At 43.4% G+C, this 20,599-nt stretch overlaps 2 protein-coding genes across 3 annotated transcripts; both read left to right on the top strand.

The window, feature by feature from the left end:
- Positions 1-1,925: 1,925 nt before the first annotated feature.
- Positions 1,926-3,674, top strand: LOC121578774 (putative deoxyribonuclease TATDN2; the record flags this gene model as incomplete). The annotated part of the gene is given in 4 exon segments (XM_041893157.2): positions 1,926-1,930; positions 2,471-3,122; positions 3,238-3,355; positions 3,358-3,674. Coding segments are annotated over 4 exon segments (1,092 nt in total), but the record flags the coding sequence as incomplete, so codon positions are not given.
- Positions 3,675-9,764: 6,090 nt separating this feature from the next.
- On the top strand, positions 9,765-13,743 carry LOC121577603 (coiled-coil domain-containing protein 174). Of its 2 annotated transcripts, none has more exons than XM_041891337.2 (11): positions 9,765-9,910; positions 10,257-10,358; positions 10,626-10,726; positions 10,863-10,921; positions 11,056-11,203; positions 11,340-11,435; positions 11,558-11,694; positions 11,911-12,005; positions 12,147-12,294; positions 12,481-12,591; positions 12,862-13,743. In XM_041891337.2, the coding sequence occupies exons 1-11, from the start codon at positions 9,869-9,871 to the stop codon at positions 13,527-13,529; spliced, it is 1,707 nt and encodes a 568-aa protein (XP_041747271.2). In that variant the 5' UTR covers positions 9,765-9,868; the 3' UTR covers positions 13,530-13,743. The 2 variants fall into 2 exon arrangements, with proteins under 2 accessions (XP_041747271.2, XP_041747270.2); XM_041891336.2 differs by having other exon boundaries at positions 12,442-12,591.
- Positions 13,744-20,599: the final 6,856 nt, after the last annotated feature.

The raw sequence follows: 20,599 nt of genomic DNA, 5'->3' as shown, positions 1-20,599 counted from the left end.
ACAATACACACATAATCAAAAAAATGTAAAGAAAGAAATTAAGAAATATCAGAACGAGCAATGTCAGAGGCCAGAATATACATTTAAATATCAGCTAACATACAGTTTGGATAGAACTACTGTCTTCTCTGACTTGCCTACTTTGCAAGGGATTTGATAATCAGTACAATGTGTTGTGAAGTAGTGCATATTGGTGTCTCCATAAAAGGGTTTCAGACTGAGAGTCCCAAAGCCATGCCTATATTTTAGAGTAACAACATGCCTGTGAGTTATGATAGAATGGATTGTCTCTCTGGAGATGATGTTGACTAGCAGCCAGCCAGGTGACTGATGATGATGTAATGCCTCTGCTTTAGGTCATGGACACAGCTTTGGAGCCTACAAGACCTTACTGGGATTACCAAGAGTCTGAAGGAGGAGAATCTGTTGCTATTTTCAATGTTTGAAGTTTGATGAAACACTCTTATCTTTCATGGATTCTTGCTACTGTATTCATACATATTTTTTCTGTCAGTATTTTATTATTTGTTTTATATCATTACTTATTTATGCTCTCTGGTGTGTGAATGAATCAGTCTTTGTAAATGGGCGGCATGTAGCTTAGTGGTTAAGAGCGTTGTGCCAATAACTGAAAGGTCGCTGGTTCTAATCCACGAGCCAACTAGGTGAAAAATCTGTCGGTGTGCCCTTGAGCAAGGCGCTTAACCCTAATTGCTCCTGTAAGTCGCTCTGGATAAGAGCGTCTGCTAAATTACTAAAAATAAAATAAATGAAAATTATGAATAATATTAAAGGACTTCAGAGTAGATTCTGTTATTGTAGGGGTTTATTGTGTTTCCCCAGAAATCCTATTCTGAAACTAGTCATTATACATGTTGCCAAGATTGTAAACTTCCAAGTACCATTTGTTCAGGATTTATTTCCATCTATCATAACCGTTATGAGATAATTTAATTATATACATCCTCACTAGCTAGGTTTCCATCCAATTTGTCAAACGGCAGTCAAGCATCGATCATCATGTTACCAGAATAAGACCCTAGATATTTATTGGAAAGCAGCATTAAGCTCATCACCGTGCAATTTCACCACCCTGTGACGTTCATAATTTATTTCATCTGTAACCTAATAAACTGCATTTTCCCGAGTCGTTGTGGGAGGACCATACACCATATTATCTAGGGCGTTCACTCACTGCTGTATAATGTAGAGAAAAACGGGGCAATTCAAGAGGGTACCACGAAATGTATGTCTAAATGTCGTTATAAATGACATGTAATTAATCATTAGGTTGTTCTCTACAATATTATAACCTTAATATACTTGTACTTGGCAGTGTTGATTAAATAAGAACATTCATTTGCTGTGACCGTTGCTAGTTTAGACTGCACCGGTCTTGGTTGTATTTCTTCCATATTTGGTGTTGTGAGGTGGTACCATTTGGAGGTGTTTCCGCTGGTTGGACCAATCAAAATCAACTTGATCCCTTCATTTTCACATCCAGATCCTTGGCTTTCATTGCCTATAACTGCGATCAATCTACATTGAGAGGAGCCGTTTCTATGGCATTTTAAAGGGAAAGACTCAGAAATACACAATGAAAACAGGAACAGATTGCCTTCCCCGAGGGTGGATATTGAAATGGTATGCTAGCTTTGTAAATAAATATATATTTAGTCCCTACTTAGTTTTGTATTCAGCAGATGTCATTTAGAAAAAGCCGATGTTTTCACTCACAAACCTGCAGCCACTAGTTAGTTTGTCAGTTGACTTTCGAAGTGAACACCGTTCTGCCGCAGAGCAGCGCCACAGAGTTATTTTGAGCAGTTAGCACTTTTTGATCATGCCTGTGATGACATTCCATTCACTCTAAACATGCTAAATATTACATCGTCGGTAACTTTTGAACCATATATGGTAGAGACATGTGGTTTGGACTACTGACAGAATGTTCTATTGAATGGACATATTTGTATAAACCTTGAATTAATTAATAATTTTATGGTTGAACACCCTATATTATCACATGACTCCAAGTTCAGGCTACTTCGACATGATGGTGATTATATCAAATCTGCGCTTGGCATTTCTACCGCCATTAAGCACATAATTAATTTTGACACATACAGATCACACCATGATGATCTGTCCACCTTTATAAAATTGTACCGAAACTTCCTGTTTCTATCACAGCTGTAATATATACAAGGTTGGATGGAAACCTGGCTACTACCCTCGTTTCCAACTTTCGGAAACCTGGCTACTACCCTCGTTTAACTTTCCAGCCACAGTTGTTATGCAAGTAAAGTCATACCATATATATATATATATATGGTATGACTTTACTTGCATAAAAACTGTGGATGGAAAGTTGGAAATTAGGGTAGTAGCCAGGTTTCCGAAAGTTGGAAACGAGGCTAGTAGCCAGGTTTCCATCCAACATTTTTATGCGAGTAATGTAATGAGTAAGCCAATCAGTGCACAGCCACCTCCCTCCGGGACACCCAGCAGTGTTTTCTCCTCCCTGGACCCCTTTGCTTCCCTTAGTAACGCCTCGCCTGCCGCCCCCAAAGTCCGCCCCCTGTTCTCCAGCCCCTACCGCCCCTGACCAGACCCCCCGCAGGTACTCTAACGGCGGCCCCTCCTTGCCCTTTCCCTCCTCCTCCACTTCCGGTTGCTATGACAACTGCGCTACAACTAGGAGAATGTCAGTGGGGGCGGAGCCTATCTGGGGATGCGACCCCTCGCAGCGGAGGGCGAGCCAACTTGGCTTCGTGGACACCCACTGCCACCTGGACATGCTGTGGGGCAAGCTGGGCTTCCGGAGGACCTTTGCCCGCTTCCGCAGCCTGCACCAGAGCAGCTTCCCGCCGGAGTTTCAGGACTTCTGCAACCCTCAGATCATTGTGCGGGAGGCGCTGTGGGAGGGGCTGCTGGTGGAGGAGCTGGTCTGGGGGGCGTTCGGGTGCCACCCCCACTTCGCCAAGGAGTACTTGGAGGTCCATGAGCGCAGCATTCTAATGGCCATGCGACACCCTAAAGCATAGCCTTCGGAAGAGATCGGCCTGGACTACACCCACAAGAACTCCATCAACACATCTAGGCAGAAAGAAAGAGGTACGGTCAGGGTCAGGCCTTAATTTCCCCTCTCTCATTCAACTGACCCATTCAAGTATTTGAGAAGCTGCTGCTTGGTTGAGGTATTGATGGTGTTGTGTGTTTGGCGCCCCCGTGTAGGTGTTTCAGCGTCAGCTGAAAGTGGCCGTGGCCATGAACAAACCTCTGGTGATCCACTGCAGGGACACAGATGACGACATGCTGGTGATCATGAAGAAGTGTGTGCCCCGGGACTACAAAATCACTGTTTCACCAACAGTTACCCAGTGATCAAGCACTTCCGGAAGGAGTTTCCCAATATGCGTGTGGGTTTCACGGTCCTCATCACCTACCCCAGGGCCCATGAGGCTTGCGACGCCATCCGCAAGATCCCCCTCGACCGCATCCTACTGGAGACAGACGCACCCTACTTCCTGCCCAGACAGGCACACACACACACACACACACACACACACACTTCCATGGACTATGCACCCTGCACGATCAGCCTAGAACAAAACTTTAGAGATTTAAGCTTTTTGTGCGTATGGAAAATGTACAGTATGGGATCTTTTATTTCAGCTCATGAAATATGGGATCAACACTTTACATGTTGCGTTTATATTTTTGTTCAGTGTAATAAAGGGTTTTGCACTCTCTGCACATCCTCATATGCACCTGACTCTTTTTCATATACAGTTGAAGTCAGAAGTTTACATACACTTAGGTTGGAGTCATTAAAACTTGTTTTTCAACCACTCCACAAATGTCTTGTTAACAAACTATAGTTTTGGCAAGTCGGTTAGGACATCTACTTTGTGCATGACACAAGTAATTTTTCCAACAATTGTTTACAGACATATTATTTCACTTATAATTCACTGAATCACAATTCCAGTGGGTCAGAAGTTTACATACAATAAGTTGACTGTGCCTTTAAACAGCTTGGAAAATTCCAGAAAATGATGTCATGGATTTAGAAGCTTCTGATAGGCTAATTGACATCATTTGAGTCAATTGGAGGTGTACCTGTGGATGTATTTCAAGGCCTACCTTCAAACTCAGTGCCTCTTTGCTTGACATCATGGGAAAATCAAAAGAAATCGGCCAAGAAAAAAATTGTTGACCTCCACAAGTCTGGTTCATCCTTGGGAGCAATTTCCAAACGCCTGAAGGTACCACGTTCATCTGTACAAACAATAGTACGCAAGTATAAACACCATGGGACCACGCAGCCGTCATACCACTCAGGAAGGAGACGCGTTCTGTCTCCTAGAGATAAACGTACTTTGGTGCGAAAAGTGCAAATCAATCCCAGAACAACAGCAAAGGACCTTGTGAAGATGCTGGAGAAAACAGGTACAAAAGTATCTATATCCACAGTAAAACAAGTCCTATATTGACATAACCTGAAAGGCCGCTCAGCAAGGAAGAAGCCACTGCTCCAAAACCGCCATAAAAAAGCCAGACTACGGTTTGCAACTGCACATGGGGAAAAATATCGTACTTTTTGGAGAAATGTCCTCTGGTCTGATGAAACACAAATAGAACTGTTTGGCCATAATGACCATCGTTATGTTTGGAGGAAAAAGGGGACCGCTTGCAAGCCGAAGAACACCATCCCAACCGTGAAGCACGGGGGTGGCAGCATCATGCTGTGGGGCTGCTTTGCTGCAGGAGGGACTGGTGCACTTCACAAAATAGATGCCGTCATGAGGATGGAAAATTATGTGGATATATTGAAGCAACATCTCAAGACATCAGTCAGGAAGTTAAAGCTTGGTCGCTAATGGGTCTTCCAAATGGACAGTGACCCCAAGCATACTAACAAAGTTGTGGCAAAATGGCTTAAGGACAACAAAGTCAAGGTATTGGAGTGGCCATCACAAAGCCTTGACCTCAATCCTATAGAAAATGTGTGGGCAGAACTGAAAAAGCGTGCGTGAGCAAGGAGGCCTACAAACCTGACTCAGTTACACCAGCTCTGTCAGGAGGAATGGGCCAAAATTCACCCAACTTATTGTGGGAAGCTTGTGGAAGGCTACCCGAAACGTTTGACCCAAGTTAAACAATTTAAGGCAATGCTACACTCAATTAGTATTTGGTATGTAAACTTCTGACCCACTGGGAATGTGATGAAAGAAATAAAAGCTGAAATAAATCATTCTCTCTACTATTATTCTGACATTTCACATTCTTAAAATAAAGTGGTGATCCTAACTGACCTAAGACAGGGAATTTTTACTATGATTAAATGTCAGGAATTGTGAAAAACTGAGTTTAAATGTATTTGGCTACGGTGTATGTAGCCTGTAGTGGGTTCGTTTCCCAAGGGGGGCTTACTAACTGTAAGTCGCTCTGGATAAGAGCGTCTGCTAAATGACTAAAATGTAAATGTATGTAAACTTCCGACTTCAACTGTACATATTTCCCCCACTGCACATCATCATGTAAAATAGTTTTTACAAAATGTATAATGTAGCTTAGTGTTTATTAGGGCGACAGGTAGCCTAGCTGTTAAGCGCAATGGGCCAGTAACTGAAAGGTTGCTGGTTCAAGTCCTTGAGCCGGCAAGGTAGAAAAATCTGCCATTCTGCCCTTGAGCAAGGCAGTTAACCCCCAACAACTGTTCTCTGATTCAGAGGGGTTGGGTTAAATGCGGAAGACATATTTCGGTTGAATGCCTTCAGTTGTGGAACTGACTAGGTATCCCCTTTATTAGAGCTGTGATGATACCAGTATCGCAATATTTTTTCCATGGCAAAATCTAATACGAAGCAGACTTAATTCTTTAGTCCTTTATTACACTGAACAAAAATATAAACGCAACATGTAAATTGTTGATCCCATGTTTCATGAACTGAAAAATAATCCCATACTGTACATTTTCCATATGCACAAAAAGCTTATTTCTCTAAAATGTTGTGCACAAATTTGTTTACATCCCTGTTAGTGAGCATTTCTCCTTTGCCAAGATAATCCATCCACCTGACAGGTGTGGCATATCAAGAAGCTGATTAAACAGCTTGATCATTACACAGATGCACCTTGTGCTGGGGACAATAAAATGCCACTAAAATGTGCAGTTTTGTCACACAACACAATGCCACAGATGTTTCAAGTTTTGAGGGAGTGTGCAATTGCCATGCCGACTGAAATGTCGTTTTAGAGAATTTGGCAGTACGTCCAACTGGCCTCACAAACGCAGACCACGTGTAACCACTCCAGCCCAGGACATCCACATCAGGTTTGCTGATGTCAACGTTGTCCACAGAGGGTCCTATGGTGGCGGTGGGGTTACAGCATGGGCAGGCATAAGCTACGGACAATTAACACAATTGCATTTTATCGATGGCAATTTGAATGCACAGAGATACCGTGATGAGATCCTGAGGCCCATTGTCGTGCCATTCATCTGCCGTCATCACCTCATGTTTCAGCATGATAATGCACAGCCCGATGTCGCAAGGATCTGTACACAATTCCTGAAAGCTTAACATTTCCCAGTTCCAGTTGGCCTGCATACTCACCAGACATGTCACCCATTGAGCATGTTTGGGATGCTCTGCATCGACATGTACTACAGCGTGTTCCTGTTTCCGCAAATATCCAGCAACTTTGCACAGCCATTGAAGAGGAGTGGGACAACATTTCACAGGCCACAATCAACAGCCTGATCAACTCTATGTGTCGCGCTGCATGAGGCAAATGGTGCTCACACCAGATACTGACTGGTTTTCTGATCCACACCTCTACCTTTTTATAAGGTATCTGTGACCAACAGATGCATACAGTGAGCGAAAAAAGTATTTGATCCCCTGCTGATTTTGTACGTTTGCCCACTGACAAAGAAATGATCAGTCTATAATTTTAATGTTAGGTTTATTTGAACAGTGAGAGACAGAATAACAACAACAAAAAATCCAGAAAAACGCATGTCAAAAATGTTATAAATTGATTTGCATTTTAATGAGGGACATAAGTATTTGACCCCTCTGCAAAACATGACTTAGTACTTGGTGGCAAAACCCTTGTTGGCAATCACAGAGGTCAGACGTTTCTTGTAGTTGGTCACCAGGTTTGCACACATCTCAGGAGGGATTTTGTCCCACTCCTCTTTGCAGATCTTCTCCAAGTCATTAAGGTTTCGAGGCTGACGTTTGGCAACTTGAACCTTCAGCTCCCTCCACAGATTTTCTATGGGATTAAGGTCTGGAGACTGGCTAGGCCACTCCAGGACCTTAATGTGCTTCTTCTTGAGCCACTCCTTTGTTGCCTTGGCCGTGTGTTTTGGGTCATTGTCATGCTGGAATACCCATCCACGACCCATTTTCAATGCCCTGGCTGAGGGAAGGAGGTTCTCACCCAAGATGTGACGGTACATGGCCCCTTCCATCGTCCCTTTGATGCGGTGAAGTTGTCCTGTCCCCTTAACATTTTTGACATGCGTTTTTCTGGATTTTTTTGTTGTTATTCTGTCTCTCACTGTTCAAATAAATCTACCATTAAAATTATAGACTGATCATTTCTTTGTCAGTGGGCAAACGTACAAAATCAGCAGGGGATCAAATAATTTTTTCCCTCACTGTAGTTATGACTAAAAACACGATGTATAATGTATAAGTACTATCTATCTAGATGTAATGTACATGAAATTACTTTATTCTTGCTATGTAACTACTGTAATAATAAATAAAAAACAGTCAGTATCTGGTGTGACCACCATTTGCCTCATGCAGCGTGACACATCTCCTTCGCATACAGTTGATCAGGCTGTTGATTGTGGCCTGTGGAATGTTGTCCCACTCTTCAATGGCTGTTCGAAGTTGCTGGAAATTGGCGGGAACTGAAACACGCTGTCGTACGTGTCGATCCAGAGCATCCCAAACATGCTCAATGGGTGACATGTCTGGTGAGTATGTAGGCCATGGAAGAACTGGGACATTTTCAGCTTCCAGGAATTGTGTATAGATCCTTGCGACATGGGGACAGGCATTATCATGCTGAAACATGATGTGATGGCGGTGGATGAATGGCATGACAATGGGCCTCAGGAACTCATCACGGTATCTCGGCATTAAAATTGCCATCGATAAAATGCAATTGTGTTCGTTGTCCGTAGCTTATGCCTGCCCATACCATAACCCCACCGCCACCATGGGGCACTCTGTTGACAACGTTGACATCAGCAAACCGCTCGCCCACATGACGCCATACACACTGTCTGCCATTTGCCTGGTACAGTTGAAACCGGGATTTATCCATGAAGAGCACATGCCAATTGCACGCTCCCTCAAAACATAGGCGTAGGATCTAATGGCCAATTTAGAATTGGGCCACTCACCATATAGTCTCTTGTGTCAGACTTCATGCGTGATTTGGTTCTTGGTGCAGAGATTACTCACGGTAATGTGTTTGTCCTCCTGGAGAAGAGGACCCTCAAACAGCTCGCAAAGCTCTCAATGTCTCGCAGACCAACTCGAGGTGGTTTCCCTTTACCCTGCAGAGCCAGACTGCGACAGTGTCGCATGCACACACACACATTTTGCACAAAACTCACAAACCTTACACACAAACACACGTCTGCTACATATTACCTGTCTTACCTGTGGTTTCTGGGAGGGGCTGAGGAAGCTGGAGCCTGCGCTGACTAACTTGGCCCACAGAGCTAGAGTACACAGCAGCAGAATTATGAGACCTGTGTTTCTCTTCAGTCACATGATAGATGGCTGTTTGAGCTTCGCAGAGAGAACTCACCAAACACAAAGTAAGAACATTTTTAAAGCACTGTGTACTGTGATGCTTTTACCCAAAGCATTCATATGCACAATGTGACATACATTAACTCATGTCTATAAATTAATTGAGATTCCAAAACCCAAATATAATCTCTTCTGATATCTTATTTATTGAAAACGAATTGTTATACTCACCAGATATACCTTGGACATTGATATGGTTGGACTGTGGTCTCTTTTCACCTGATATACCCATTCGGCTCTTTCCCTCTGAGACATTTGGAATCCAAACACATATTGCTTGCATGTTTGGACATTAAAGCAAATACAGTCATAGTTGATGGATCTAGGTAGAGATGGATTGTTCATATGTTCGAATAGATAAAATAACATGAATAGCACAGTTGCAACATAAATGTCCTTGTTGATTATCACCTTTAATCATACCATTATGATGACACCACACTGTCATGTGGGCTTTTGACCCTTTTAGAATGTTTACCCATACCTGAGCAACTGTTTGCTGGTCCATCAACAGAATCATGCTGTATTACCTGAGTCTGCAATAGACATATTCACTGTCCTGTGTACAGAAATATACCAAGAACACATTATCTCAACATTCCATTCTTTGTCAGCTATAAGGGGCCGAACGTTGTGCATCATTATAAGCATAGCAATAGTCTATTTTTGGTTACAAGATCACATTAGTAAATGAACTAACTCTGTCTATACTTGCAGTCTGATATACATGTGCTCTATTACATAATCAACTGCATATTCAAGAGCCTAAATCCATTATGTGATTAACCCAAAACAAATTAGGCAAACCTTGAAAGCATCTATAAAAGTAATAATACAAAAATATATATATGCTAGGTTGCTTTGTCTGCACCAATAGGTGGAAGTCTTGAGTCTACTTAGCTAGCTACATCCCCCCGAAATTATCACGTGACCCAAACAACATGCCTGCTTCGAAGTTGTCGATTGTTTGCATTTCATTAGCTAGCTGATTGTGAGCTAATATATCGACCATGGATAAAAGGAAAAAGCAATATGCCGTAACTGCTTCATCTGTGAGTTGTTTAGAATAATTAATATTGTCAAATGGTCTCTAATTTTGCTTGTCAGCAGTGTGTGAACCATAGCTAGCTAGTTAGCTAACGGTAGCTAGTTAGCCTAGTCAGTACACTAACGTAGCAAGCTAGGCTACTTTCTGCTGACAAATTAGTTAGTAGGCAAACTAACCATGTTATAGCCAAAGTAAATGTAAAAATAAAATAAAAACATTTTCTATTGTTGTCGAGGTTCATGGGTATTCAAATGGGGGTAACGTTAGTTGCTATCAGTTTAACCACTAAAATGGCGACCACAACGCTATGTTACAAATTTCAATGGAGAATACTTTACTCTCCTCTGCAGCTGGTTGATCTCAAAGCTGAACTCTACAGGAAACAAGAGCAATTCAAACATGAAAAATTGGTGCAAGATGCTGGAACTAGTGCCAAAGCCCCCAAAATCAAGGTATGTATTAAACATTGTACAGGACAGAGACATGTAATGAACAGGATACCACACATTTTGACCAGGATATCCTAACTTTGTCTCCATAATATAATATGCCATTTAGCAGACGCTTTTATCCAAAGTGACTTAGTGTGCATAAATGTTTACGTATGGGTGGTCCCGGCGATCGAACCCACTACCCTGGCGTTACAAGCGCCATGCTCTACCAATTGAGCTACATAGGACCATCCATATAACATCCATTGTGTTCTTTTCCCTGTGTAGAAACCTAATGTATGGAGCAAACAGAATGAGGGTGTTTTAGAGCGGTCACAGAAAGATGTGGAACTGGTGGCAGAGGAAGAGAACAACCTTGACAATGCAAAGTGAGTACAAAGTAGTGATGTACTACACACTGACAACATATTTACTGCACCATCACTGCCTTCTATTAGGTCTTCTGTGTAGTATAGCAAAAGTATATCATTGCTGTTTGTCTTCCATGTCTCTCTTTGCCCGCAGGCGCAAGCTAGAGGAGAAGGCTAAACTGTATGAGCAGATGACCAAAGGAGACTTTCCTGGTATAGTGTTATGTCATTCGGTATATTGTACAAGAAATGCTGTCATATCTGTATGTAAAGTTGACATGAAGGCCCTGCAAATACCTTTTGTATTTCTCACATGGGAATTACTATCCTCTTTTCCAATGTGTCAGATGAGGAGACAGAGGGACTTTTCCTGGTGGATTTCACCCAGAAGATTATTGACAAGAAGAGAGAGAATCATGCCCAACGAGAGAGTGAGAGAGAGGATAGAGAGAGCTCTTCCCCCATCCCACCCCCTGAGAACCCAGGCGAGGAATGGTAATGTCTCTACAGCACAGGAAGCCCCAAACTACTGTATGTCTCATCTATAGCAGAAGTGCAGTATTGGACTGTAGATGCCATTGGGTGTTCAAGGGTTAGGAATTGAAGTAGCCGTTTACTGATTTCTACTTAGGGAGGACTATGTAGATGCTTTGGGACGATCTCGGAGATGCATGAAGAAAGACCTACCAGGGTTCAAGAAAATGGACCAAGATTTTCAGGGAAAAAGGTATATTTTACTCTGATCAAACCTTAAAATGAATGTATGCTTGTTTTTAGTAGAATATGTTAGTACCAACAGTGCCCCCCCCACCCCCCTTTGTGTGTGCTTGCTTGCTTTTATGTACACAGACGTGACCCGGCTGAGAAGGACCTGCTGTCAGAGGACATGCGTAGAGAGCTGCAAAGGCAGGAGTGGGAGAGGGAGGAGGAGGAGGCCATGAACAGACCTGTGGGACCAATCCACTATGAGAACATCAGGGAGCAAGGTTAGCAAGACACTTGTTACAGAGATACGCTAGTGAACTCATCAAATCAAACTCTATTTACTGTACATTCTACAGCAAACCCGTAGAGGTGTGTTCTCTGTGGATTATGGATTGACTTGTGCTCTTCCCAACTCTCACTGATCTCCGTCCTCTTCCTCCTCCATCTCTCACTCTGCTACTTTTCCTCCCCGTTATCTCTCCGTCTGTCCACGTCAGAGGCCCGTGAGCTGGGTGTGGGCTACTTTGCATTCTCTCAGGACCAGGAGCAGCGCAGGAAACAGAGAGAGACTCTGGACATGCTCAGAGACCAGGTGAGTTGCTCTCAGCCTCCCCTGAGATTAGGACCTTCTTATATTACTTATCAGTACATTTAAATGACTTGAGTTTGAAGCAGATTGTCGATGTTCATTTATTGAGGTTTCTTTCTTTCTCTCTCCTTCTCTTTCTCATAGACAACAGACCAGCGCAGTAAGAGGGAGCAGCTGAAGGAGAAGAGGAAGACTCTGCTGGACGCTCGGCTGGCCAAGGTGAGGCAGAGGAAGATGAAGAAGGCCAAGCTGGATGGAACTGAGGACAACCAGGGAGCTGAACACAATCAAGGTTAGAGGAAACTCCCACAACAATACAGCATCCGGGACAATGACAACTGATCACTCTAGATTTAATGGCTATGACTATAGTGCTCTTTATTCTTTGGGCTGTAGTGAATGCTGTTGTAAGTGTTGTCGGTTGTATAACTTCTCTCAGAAGAGGAGGAGGACCTGATTGGGCCCCTGCCCCCTTCAGATGGAGCCCCTGAAGAGGCCCCTGCAGTGAAGAAGGTGGAGGTGGAGATCCAGGAGAGGAGGGACACCAAGCCAGGAGTACCCCACGTCAGAGAGTGGGACAAGGGCAAAGGTAAACGCTACTCTTTGTTTGGGGCTGACACAATTGGCATGGGTCTTTTTATAATTAATGGTGATCATTGATGAATCACTGCCACCACACTAGCTCAACACGTATAACACAACAAAGTCGAACAAGAGAGATCTAGGTGTAACCAAGGCCTGTCATCTCTGGGTATTTCCTCCAGTGGGACACTGAAGAGTGGTATGCTGCCTGGGGGAGGGGTTAAGTCATTAACTAACTGTCTTCTCTTTCCAATATGACAACACGTTCCTTTCCTAGTGGACTTTTTTGGCGAGTGGACGAGTCGGCGGCGGGATGAGAGGGAGTCTGAATTCGCCCCTCCCTCTGCGTACTTCAGCAATAATAAAAGACAGGGCTATGGGAAAGAGGCCAAACGGGAGCAGGACAAACCCAAAATGGCCTTCAAGTGGTCAGAGGGGCAGGGTGGAGGGCGCAAGGAGCCGCCCCAGGCCAAGCCCAAAAGTACTCCTATGTCCCAGCCTCAGCCCAGAAGTACTCCTATACCCCAGCGAAGTACCCCTGTACCCTCACAACCTCAACCCACACCATCCCCTGCTCAGCCCCAAAACACTGTCCAACCCCAAAATACACCTGCACCTCCAGCCCCTCAGTGCCCCCCTCAACCCCCACCTCAGTACCCCACCTCTCAACAGCCCCAACCCCAATACACACCACCTCCACCCCCACAAACACACCCTCAGTTTGATTCCCCATTTCAGCCCCAATTTTCACCTCCACCCTTTCATCCCCAGTATCCCACTCCACCTCACCTCCAGTATGCAGCCCCACCTCACTACCCACCTCAATACACCCCACAGTATCCCCCGCAGCCCCAAACTCGTCCCCAGTGCCCCCCTCAGCCTCAGATCCAGCCCCCCTCCCAGAGCCTGGATGACATGCTGTCCTTCTACAAGAATTCTACTTGATCCTCACAGACCTGTCTCACACAGGTGACACACACACCTGTATTAATCTACCCTAACACACAAACAACGTCAATGTGTGTTAGACTTTAATGACATTACTGTGATCTTTGAACCCTCAGAGGGCACCAAAGAGAAGGAACCATTTTCGTAATTTGACCTATAACCTGCTTTCTTTCTTTATGATCTGTTATTAAAGGATAGCATTTTAATTTGACATTGTGTTGTCTTTTCTGATTGCTGTATTTGTGATTCAAGGCACTTGTCCATAACTAAAGATGGTTGTTTAATGGATCGATGCATGACTGAATCAGTCCATAGTTAATTTTGTTTAGACTGGTGATCTTGTTTATGTTCATGTGTGATGATTACGTGTTTTGAGTGACAGGATAATACAGAGGATAATCCGTGATGTAATAGCTGTTTTCTGGGTAGGTACAGGCATTGAGATGTGTCCGAAAGCTTGTCGCTATATTAAAGCATATGCAATTACCTGTGATCACTCAAGACACTCCGCCTATTTGCATTTAGATGGCTCTACAGAATCTACAGTGCATTCGGAAAGTATTCAGACCCCTTGACTTTTTCAAAATTATATTATCTTACAGCCTTCTAAAATTGATTAAAAAACAAAAAAAATTGTCATCAATCTCCACACAATACCCCATAAGGACAAAGTGAAAACAGGTTTTTAGCACATTTATTAAAAATATCAAACCTTATTTAAACAAGTATTCAGACCCTTTGTTATGACACTCGAAATTTAGCTCAGGTGCATCCTGTTTCCCTTGATCATCCTTGAAACGTTTCTACAACTTGATTGGAGTCCACCTGTGTTAAATTCAATTGATTGGACATAATTTGGAAAGGCACATACCTGTCTATATAAGGTCCCACAGTTGACAGTGCATGTCAGAGCAAAAACCAAGCCATGAGGTCGAAGGAATTGTCTGTAGAGCTCTGAGACAGCATTGTGTCGAGGCACAGATATGGGGAAGGGAACCAGCATTGAAGGTTCCCAAGAACACAGTGGCCTCCATCATTCTTCAATGGAAGAAGTTTGGAACCACCAAGACTCTTCCTAGAGCTGGCCGCCCAGCCAAACTGAGCAATCGGGAGGAGGACCTTGGTCAGGGAGGTGACCAAGAACCTGATGGTCACTCTGACAAAAATCCAGAGTTCCTCTGTGGAGATGGGAGAACCTTCCAGAAGGACAACCATCTCTGCAGCACTCCCACCAATCAGGCCATATGGTAGAGTGGCCAGACGGAAGCCACTTCTCAGTAAAAGGCATATAACAGCCCGCTTGGAGTTTGCCAAAAGGCACCTGAAGGACTATCAGACCATGAGAAACAAGATTCTCTGGTCTGTTGAAACCAAGATTTAACTATTTGGCCTGAATGCCAATCATCATGTCTGGAGGAAACCTGGCACCATCCCTACGGTGAAGTGTGGTGGTGGCAGCAGCATGCTATGGGGATGTTTTTCAGCGGCAGGGACTGGGAGACTAGTCAGGATCAAGGGAAAGATGAACGGAGCAAAGTACAGAGATCCTTGATGAAAACCTACTCCAGAGCACTCAGGACCTCATACCGGCGCGAAGGTTCACCTTCCAACAGGACAATGACCCTAAGCACACAGCCAAGACAACGCAGGAGTGGCTTCGGGACAAGTCTCTGAATGTCCTTGGATCTGGAGAAAAGAATGGGAGAAACTCCCCAAATACAGGTGTGCCAAGCTTGTAGCGTCATACCCAAAAAGACTTGAGGCTGAGTAAAGGGTCTGAATACTTATGTAAATGTGATATTTCAGTTAATAATAATCCAAAAAAACGTTTTTACTTTGTCATTATGGGGTATTCTGTGTAGATTGATGAGGGAAGAAAACTATTTAATCCATTTTAGAATAAGGCTGTAACGTAACAAAATGTGGAAAAAGTCAAGGGGTCTGAATACTTTCCGAATGCACTGTATATAGTCGATAATGTTCAGGGATGGATGTCGTTTTAAGTGAGGAAGGATTGAATGACATTACTGCAGAATGAACCTCTAGATGGTGCTGTGTCCATTTACTTTTTATGAGCCACCAGACTCAGAGCAGGGATGTGTTCAGATTGTGTAACGTTGCAATGTTTTGAAAGTTTTTCAATCCAGCCGAGTACACCCTGGCCTGAACTGTTCTGGTCCATTTCATGGGCTTGATAGGGAGGCATATGTGTTTGTCCGATAAAGAAGGCAGGTCATGGAAATGACACTGATGCGGAAAATGTTTCGCTTCTTCAAACGGCCAGTGAAAGGTAACTTCAATCATTCTGATTAATCATTGGATTTTATTAAAGAGTTATTTATGTGAGTGTATTATATATCATGAGACAATAATATAAAGTTGTTTAATAGCATTTCTGTTTTGGAGCACTCATTGCATGTTTAAATCATTTTTAATACACCTATGAAGTACCTCAGGTAATATCACCACTGTTTTTCCTTTTGCAAATGACGGTTTACCAACTTTTTATAGTTTTTCTTTTTTGCCACTAAAAGGCAAAGTATCTTACCTCTAAAAGGCACTAATACAATATTATACTGAACAAAAATGTAAACGCAAAATGCAACAATTTCTAAGATTTTACTGAGTTACAGTTCATGTAAGGAAATCAGTCAATTGAAATAAATAAATTAGGCTCTAATCTATAGATTTCACATGACTGGCTGTGGCACAGCCAATTAGTTTTTCTCCACAAAAGGGCTTCATGACAGACAGGATTTTTTTTTTGTTAAGTGTAGTTTGGGTTTAATCACAGTTTATTCAATTTGATATAATTTCAGGATTATTTTACATTATTTAGATATTTTATTTAAACCTCAACCCACACCATCCCCTGCTCAGCCCCCAAACACTGTCCAACCCCAAAATGCACCTGCAACTCCAGCCCCATCCCCCACCTCACATTGCATCGATAACAGCAGGTTGGCACATAGAATTAGGTATGTGAATACTTAATTTAATAGGATCTCTATGGGTTATATGGCCAATATACCACGGCTAAGGGCTGTTCTTACGTACGATGCAACATGCAGTGCCTGGATACAGCCCTTAGCCGTGGTATATTGGCCATATTCCACAAACCTCTGAGGTGATTTATTGCTATTACAAACTGGTTACCAACGTAATTAGAACAGTAAAAATAAATGTTTCGTCATACCCGTTGTATGCGGTCTGATATACACTACACGGCCTTAAAATTAGAGGATTTGGCTATTTCAGCCACACCTGTTGCTGACCGGTGTATAAAATCGAGCATACAGCCATGCAATCTCCATAGACAAACATTGGCAGTAGAATGGTCTGTACTGATGAGCTCAGTGACTTTCAACATGGCACTGTCATAGGATGCCACCTGTCCAACAAGTCAGTTTGTCAAATTTGTGCCCTGCTAAAGCTGCCCCATTCAACTGTAAGTGCTATTATTGTGAAGTGGAAACGTCTAGGTGCAACAACTGCTCAGCCGCGAAGTGGTAGGCCACACAAGCTCACAGAATGGCACCGCCGTGTGCTGAAGCGCATAAAAATCGTCTGTCTTCGGTTACAACACTCACTACCGAGTTCCAAACTGCCTCTGGAAGCAACGTCAGGAGCTTCATGAAATGGGTTTCCATGGCTGAGCAGCCGCACACAAGCCTAAGATCACCATGCGCAGTGCCAAGCTCCGGCTGGAGTGGTGAATCACGCTTCACCATCTGTTAGTCCGACGGACAAATCTGGATTTGACAGATGCCAGGAGAACGCTTCCTGCCCGAATGCATAGTGCCAAATGTAAAGTTTGGTGGAGGAGGAATAATGGTCTGGGGTTGTTTTTCATGGTTCGGGCTAGGCCCCTTAGTTCCAGTGAAGGGAAATCTTAACGCTACAGCATACAATGACATTCTAGACGATTCTGTGCTTCCAACTTTGTGGCAACAGTTAGGGGAAGGCCCTTTCTTGTTTCAGCATGACAATGCCCTTGTGTACAAAGCGAGGTCTATACAGAAATGGTTTGTCGAGATCGGTGTGGAAGAACTTGACTGGCTTGCACAGAGCCCTGACCTCAACCCAATCAAACACCTTTGGGATGAATGGGAACGCTGACTGCGAGCCAGGCCTAATCGCCCAACATCAGTGCCCGACCTCACTAATGCTCTTGAGGCTGAATGGAATCAAGTCCTCGCAGCAATGTTCCAACATCTAGTGGAAAGCCTTCCCAGAAGAGTGGAGGCTGTTATAGCAGCAAAGGGGGGACCAACTCCATATTAATGGCCATGATTTTGGAATGAGAAGTGCGACAAGCAGGTGTCCACATACTTTTGGCCATGTAGTGTACCATGGCTTTCAGCCAATCAGCATTCAGGGCTCGAATGACCCAATGTTTCTGACATGCAAGGCTGACATCATGGCTGCCGCTGCCAAAGATTGACCTGAGGACACTGACCTCCAGCCATCAGTGGATGGTCACTCCGAGAATGTAGTGAAACATGTTGTTTATAGGCTGACTCATAACCACCCTTTAACAGATTTATCACCTCTTAACGTGTTCTAGAACTATTTTGATTGTGACCAACATGTCCCTGTAGTGTTGAGCCACCAGGGCAACTGTCTTTGTCTTTCCCTTATACATAACAGTTCAGTAATTTAATATTTTCCTGTGCATCTTTCGGCCTGGCAGTGATGTAAAGTACTTAATAAGTAAAAATACTTGAAAGCACTACTTAAGTCGTTTTTTTGGGGTATCTGTACTCTACTTTACTATTTATATTTTTGACAACTTTATACATTTACTTCACTACATTCCTAAAGAAAATTATCAAATTTTTACTCCATACATTTTCCCTGACACCCAAAAGTACTTGTTACATTTTGAATGCTTAGCAGGACAGGAAAATGATTTAATTCACACACTTATCAAGAGAACATCCCTGGTGATCCCTACTGCCTCTGATCTGGCAGGCTCACTATACACATGCTTCGTTTGTAATTATGTCTGAGGGTTGGAGCATGCCCCTGGCTAGATGTAAATTTAAAAAACAAGAAAATGGTGCCATCTGGTTTGCTTAATATAAGGAATTTGAAATGATTTATACTTTTACTTTTGATACTTTTGGTGAGGGAAAAAAGTATTTGATCCCCTGCTGATTTGGTACGTTTGCCCACTGACAAAGACATGATCAGTCTATAATTCTAATGGTAGGTTTATTTGAACAGTGAGAGACAGAATAACAACAACAAAAAATCCAGAAAAACGCATGTCAAAAATATTACAAATTGATTTGCATTTTAATGAGGGAAATAAGTATTTGACCCCTCTGCAAAACATGACTTAGTACTTGGTGGCAAAACCCTTGTTGGCAATCACAGAGGTCAGACGTTTCTTGTAGTTGGCCACCAGGTCTGCACACATCTCAGGAGGGATTTTGTTCCACTCCTCTTTGCAGATCTGCATGTGGTCCTCTGTAGCTCAGCTGGTAGAGCACGGCGCTTGTAACGCCAAGGTAGTGGGTTCGATCCCCGGACCACCCATACACAAAAAAATGTATGCACGCAGGACTGTAAGTCGCTTTGGATAAAAGCGTCTGCTAAATGGCATATTATATTATTATTATTGATCTTCTCCAAGTCATAAAGGGTTCGAGGCTGACGTTTGGCAACTCGAACCTTCAGCTCCGTCCACAGATTTTCTATGGGATTAAGGTCTGGAGACTGGCTAGGCCACTCCAGGACCTTAATGTGCTTCTTCTTGAGCCTCTCCTTTGTTGCCTTGGCCGTGTGTTTTGGGTCATTGTCATGCTGGAATACCCATCCACGACCCATTTTCAATGCCCTGGCTGAGGGAAGGAGGTTCTCACCCAAGATTTGACGGTACATGGCCCCGTCCATCGTCCCTTTGATGCGGTGAAGTTGTCCTGTCCCCTTAGCAGAAAAACACCCCCAAAGCATAATGTTTCCACCTCCATGTTTGACGGTGGGGATGGTATTCTTGGGGTCATAGGCAGCATTCCTCCTCCTCCAAACATGGCGTGTTGAGTTGATGCCAAAGAGCTCGATTTTGGTCTCATCTGACCACAACACTTTCACCCAGTTCTCCTCTGAATCATTCAGATGTTCATTGGCAAACTTCAGACGGGCCTGTATATGTGCTTTTTTGAGCAGGGGGACCTTGCGGGCGCTGCAGGATTTCAGTCCTTCACGGCGTAGTGTGTTACCAATTGGTTTCTTGGTGACTATGGTCCCACCTGCCTTGAGATCATTGACAAGATCCTCCCGTGTAGTTCTGGGCTGATTCCTCACCGTTCTCATGATCATTGCAACTCCACGAGGTGAGATCTTGCATGGAGCCCCAGGCCGAGGGAGATTGACAGTTCTTTTGTGTTTCTTCCATTTGCGAATAATCGCACCAACTGTTGTCACCTTCTCACCAAGCTGCTTGGCGATGGTCTTGTAACCCATTCCAGCCTTGTGTAGGTCTACAATCTTGTCCCTGACATCCTTGGAGAGCTCTTTGGTCTTGGCCATGGTGGAGAGTTTGGAATCTGATTGATTGATTGCTTCTGTGGACAGGTGTCTTTTATACAGGTAACGAACTGAGATTAGGAGCACTTGAGTGTGCTCCTAATCTCAGTTCGTTACCTGTATAAAAGACACCTGGGAGCCAGAAATCTTTCTGATTGAGAGGGGGTCAAATGCTTATTTCCCTCATTAAAATGCAAATCAATTTATAACATTTTTGACATGCGTTTTTCTGGATTTCTTTGTTGTTATTCTGTCTCTCACTGTTCAAATAAACCTACCATAAAAATTATAGACTGATTATTTCTTTGTCAGTGGGCAAACGTACAAAATCAGCAGGGGATCAAGTACTTTTTTCCCTCACTGTAAGTATATTTTAAACCAAATACTTTTAGACTTTTACTCAAATAGGATTTTACTGGGTGACTTTCACTTTTACTTGAGTAATTTTCTATTAAGGTATCTTTACTTTTATTAAAGTCTGACAATTGGGTACATTTTCCACCACTGCTGGCTGGTTAGGAGGAGCAGTGTCG

The sequence above is a fragment of the Coregonus clupeaformis genome, chromosome 12 (genome assembly GCF_020615455.1).
Source record: "Coregonus clupeaformis isolate EN_2021a chromosome 12, ASM2061545v1, whole genome shotgun sequence".
NCBI classification, from domain to species: Eukaryota; Metazoa; Chordata; class Actinopteri; order Salmoniformes; family Salmonidae; genus Coregonus; species Coregonus clupeaformis.
The sequence above is the reverse complement of the archived record's forward strand: the minus strand, read 5'-3'. Positions and strand labels throughout refer to the sequence as shown.

What these genes read in the sequence shown, in the direction of transcription:
- LOC121577603 (XM_041891336.2), top strand. Translation starts at nt 9,869, where the DNA reads ATGGATAAAAGGAAAAAGCAATATGCCGTAACTGCTTCATCT. An exon ending in TGAGAACATCAGGGAGCAAG is followed by an intron (nt 11,695 to 11,910) that starts GTTAGCAAGACA and finishes TGTCCACGTCAG; the next exon opens with AGGCCCGTGAGCTGGGTGTG. An exon ending in AGAGTGGGACAAGGGCAAAG is followed by an intron (nt 12,592 to 12,861) that starts GTAAACGCTACT and finishes TTCCTTTCCTAG; the next exon opens with TGGACTTTTTTGGCGAGTGG.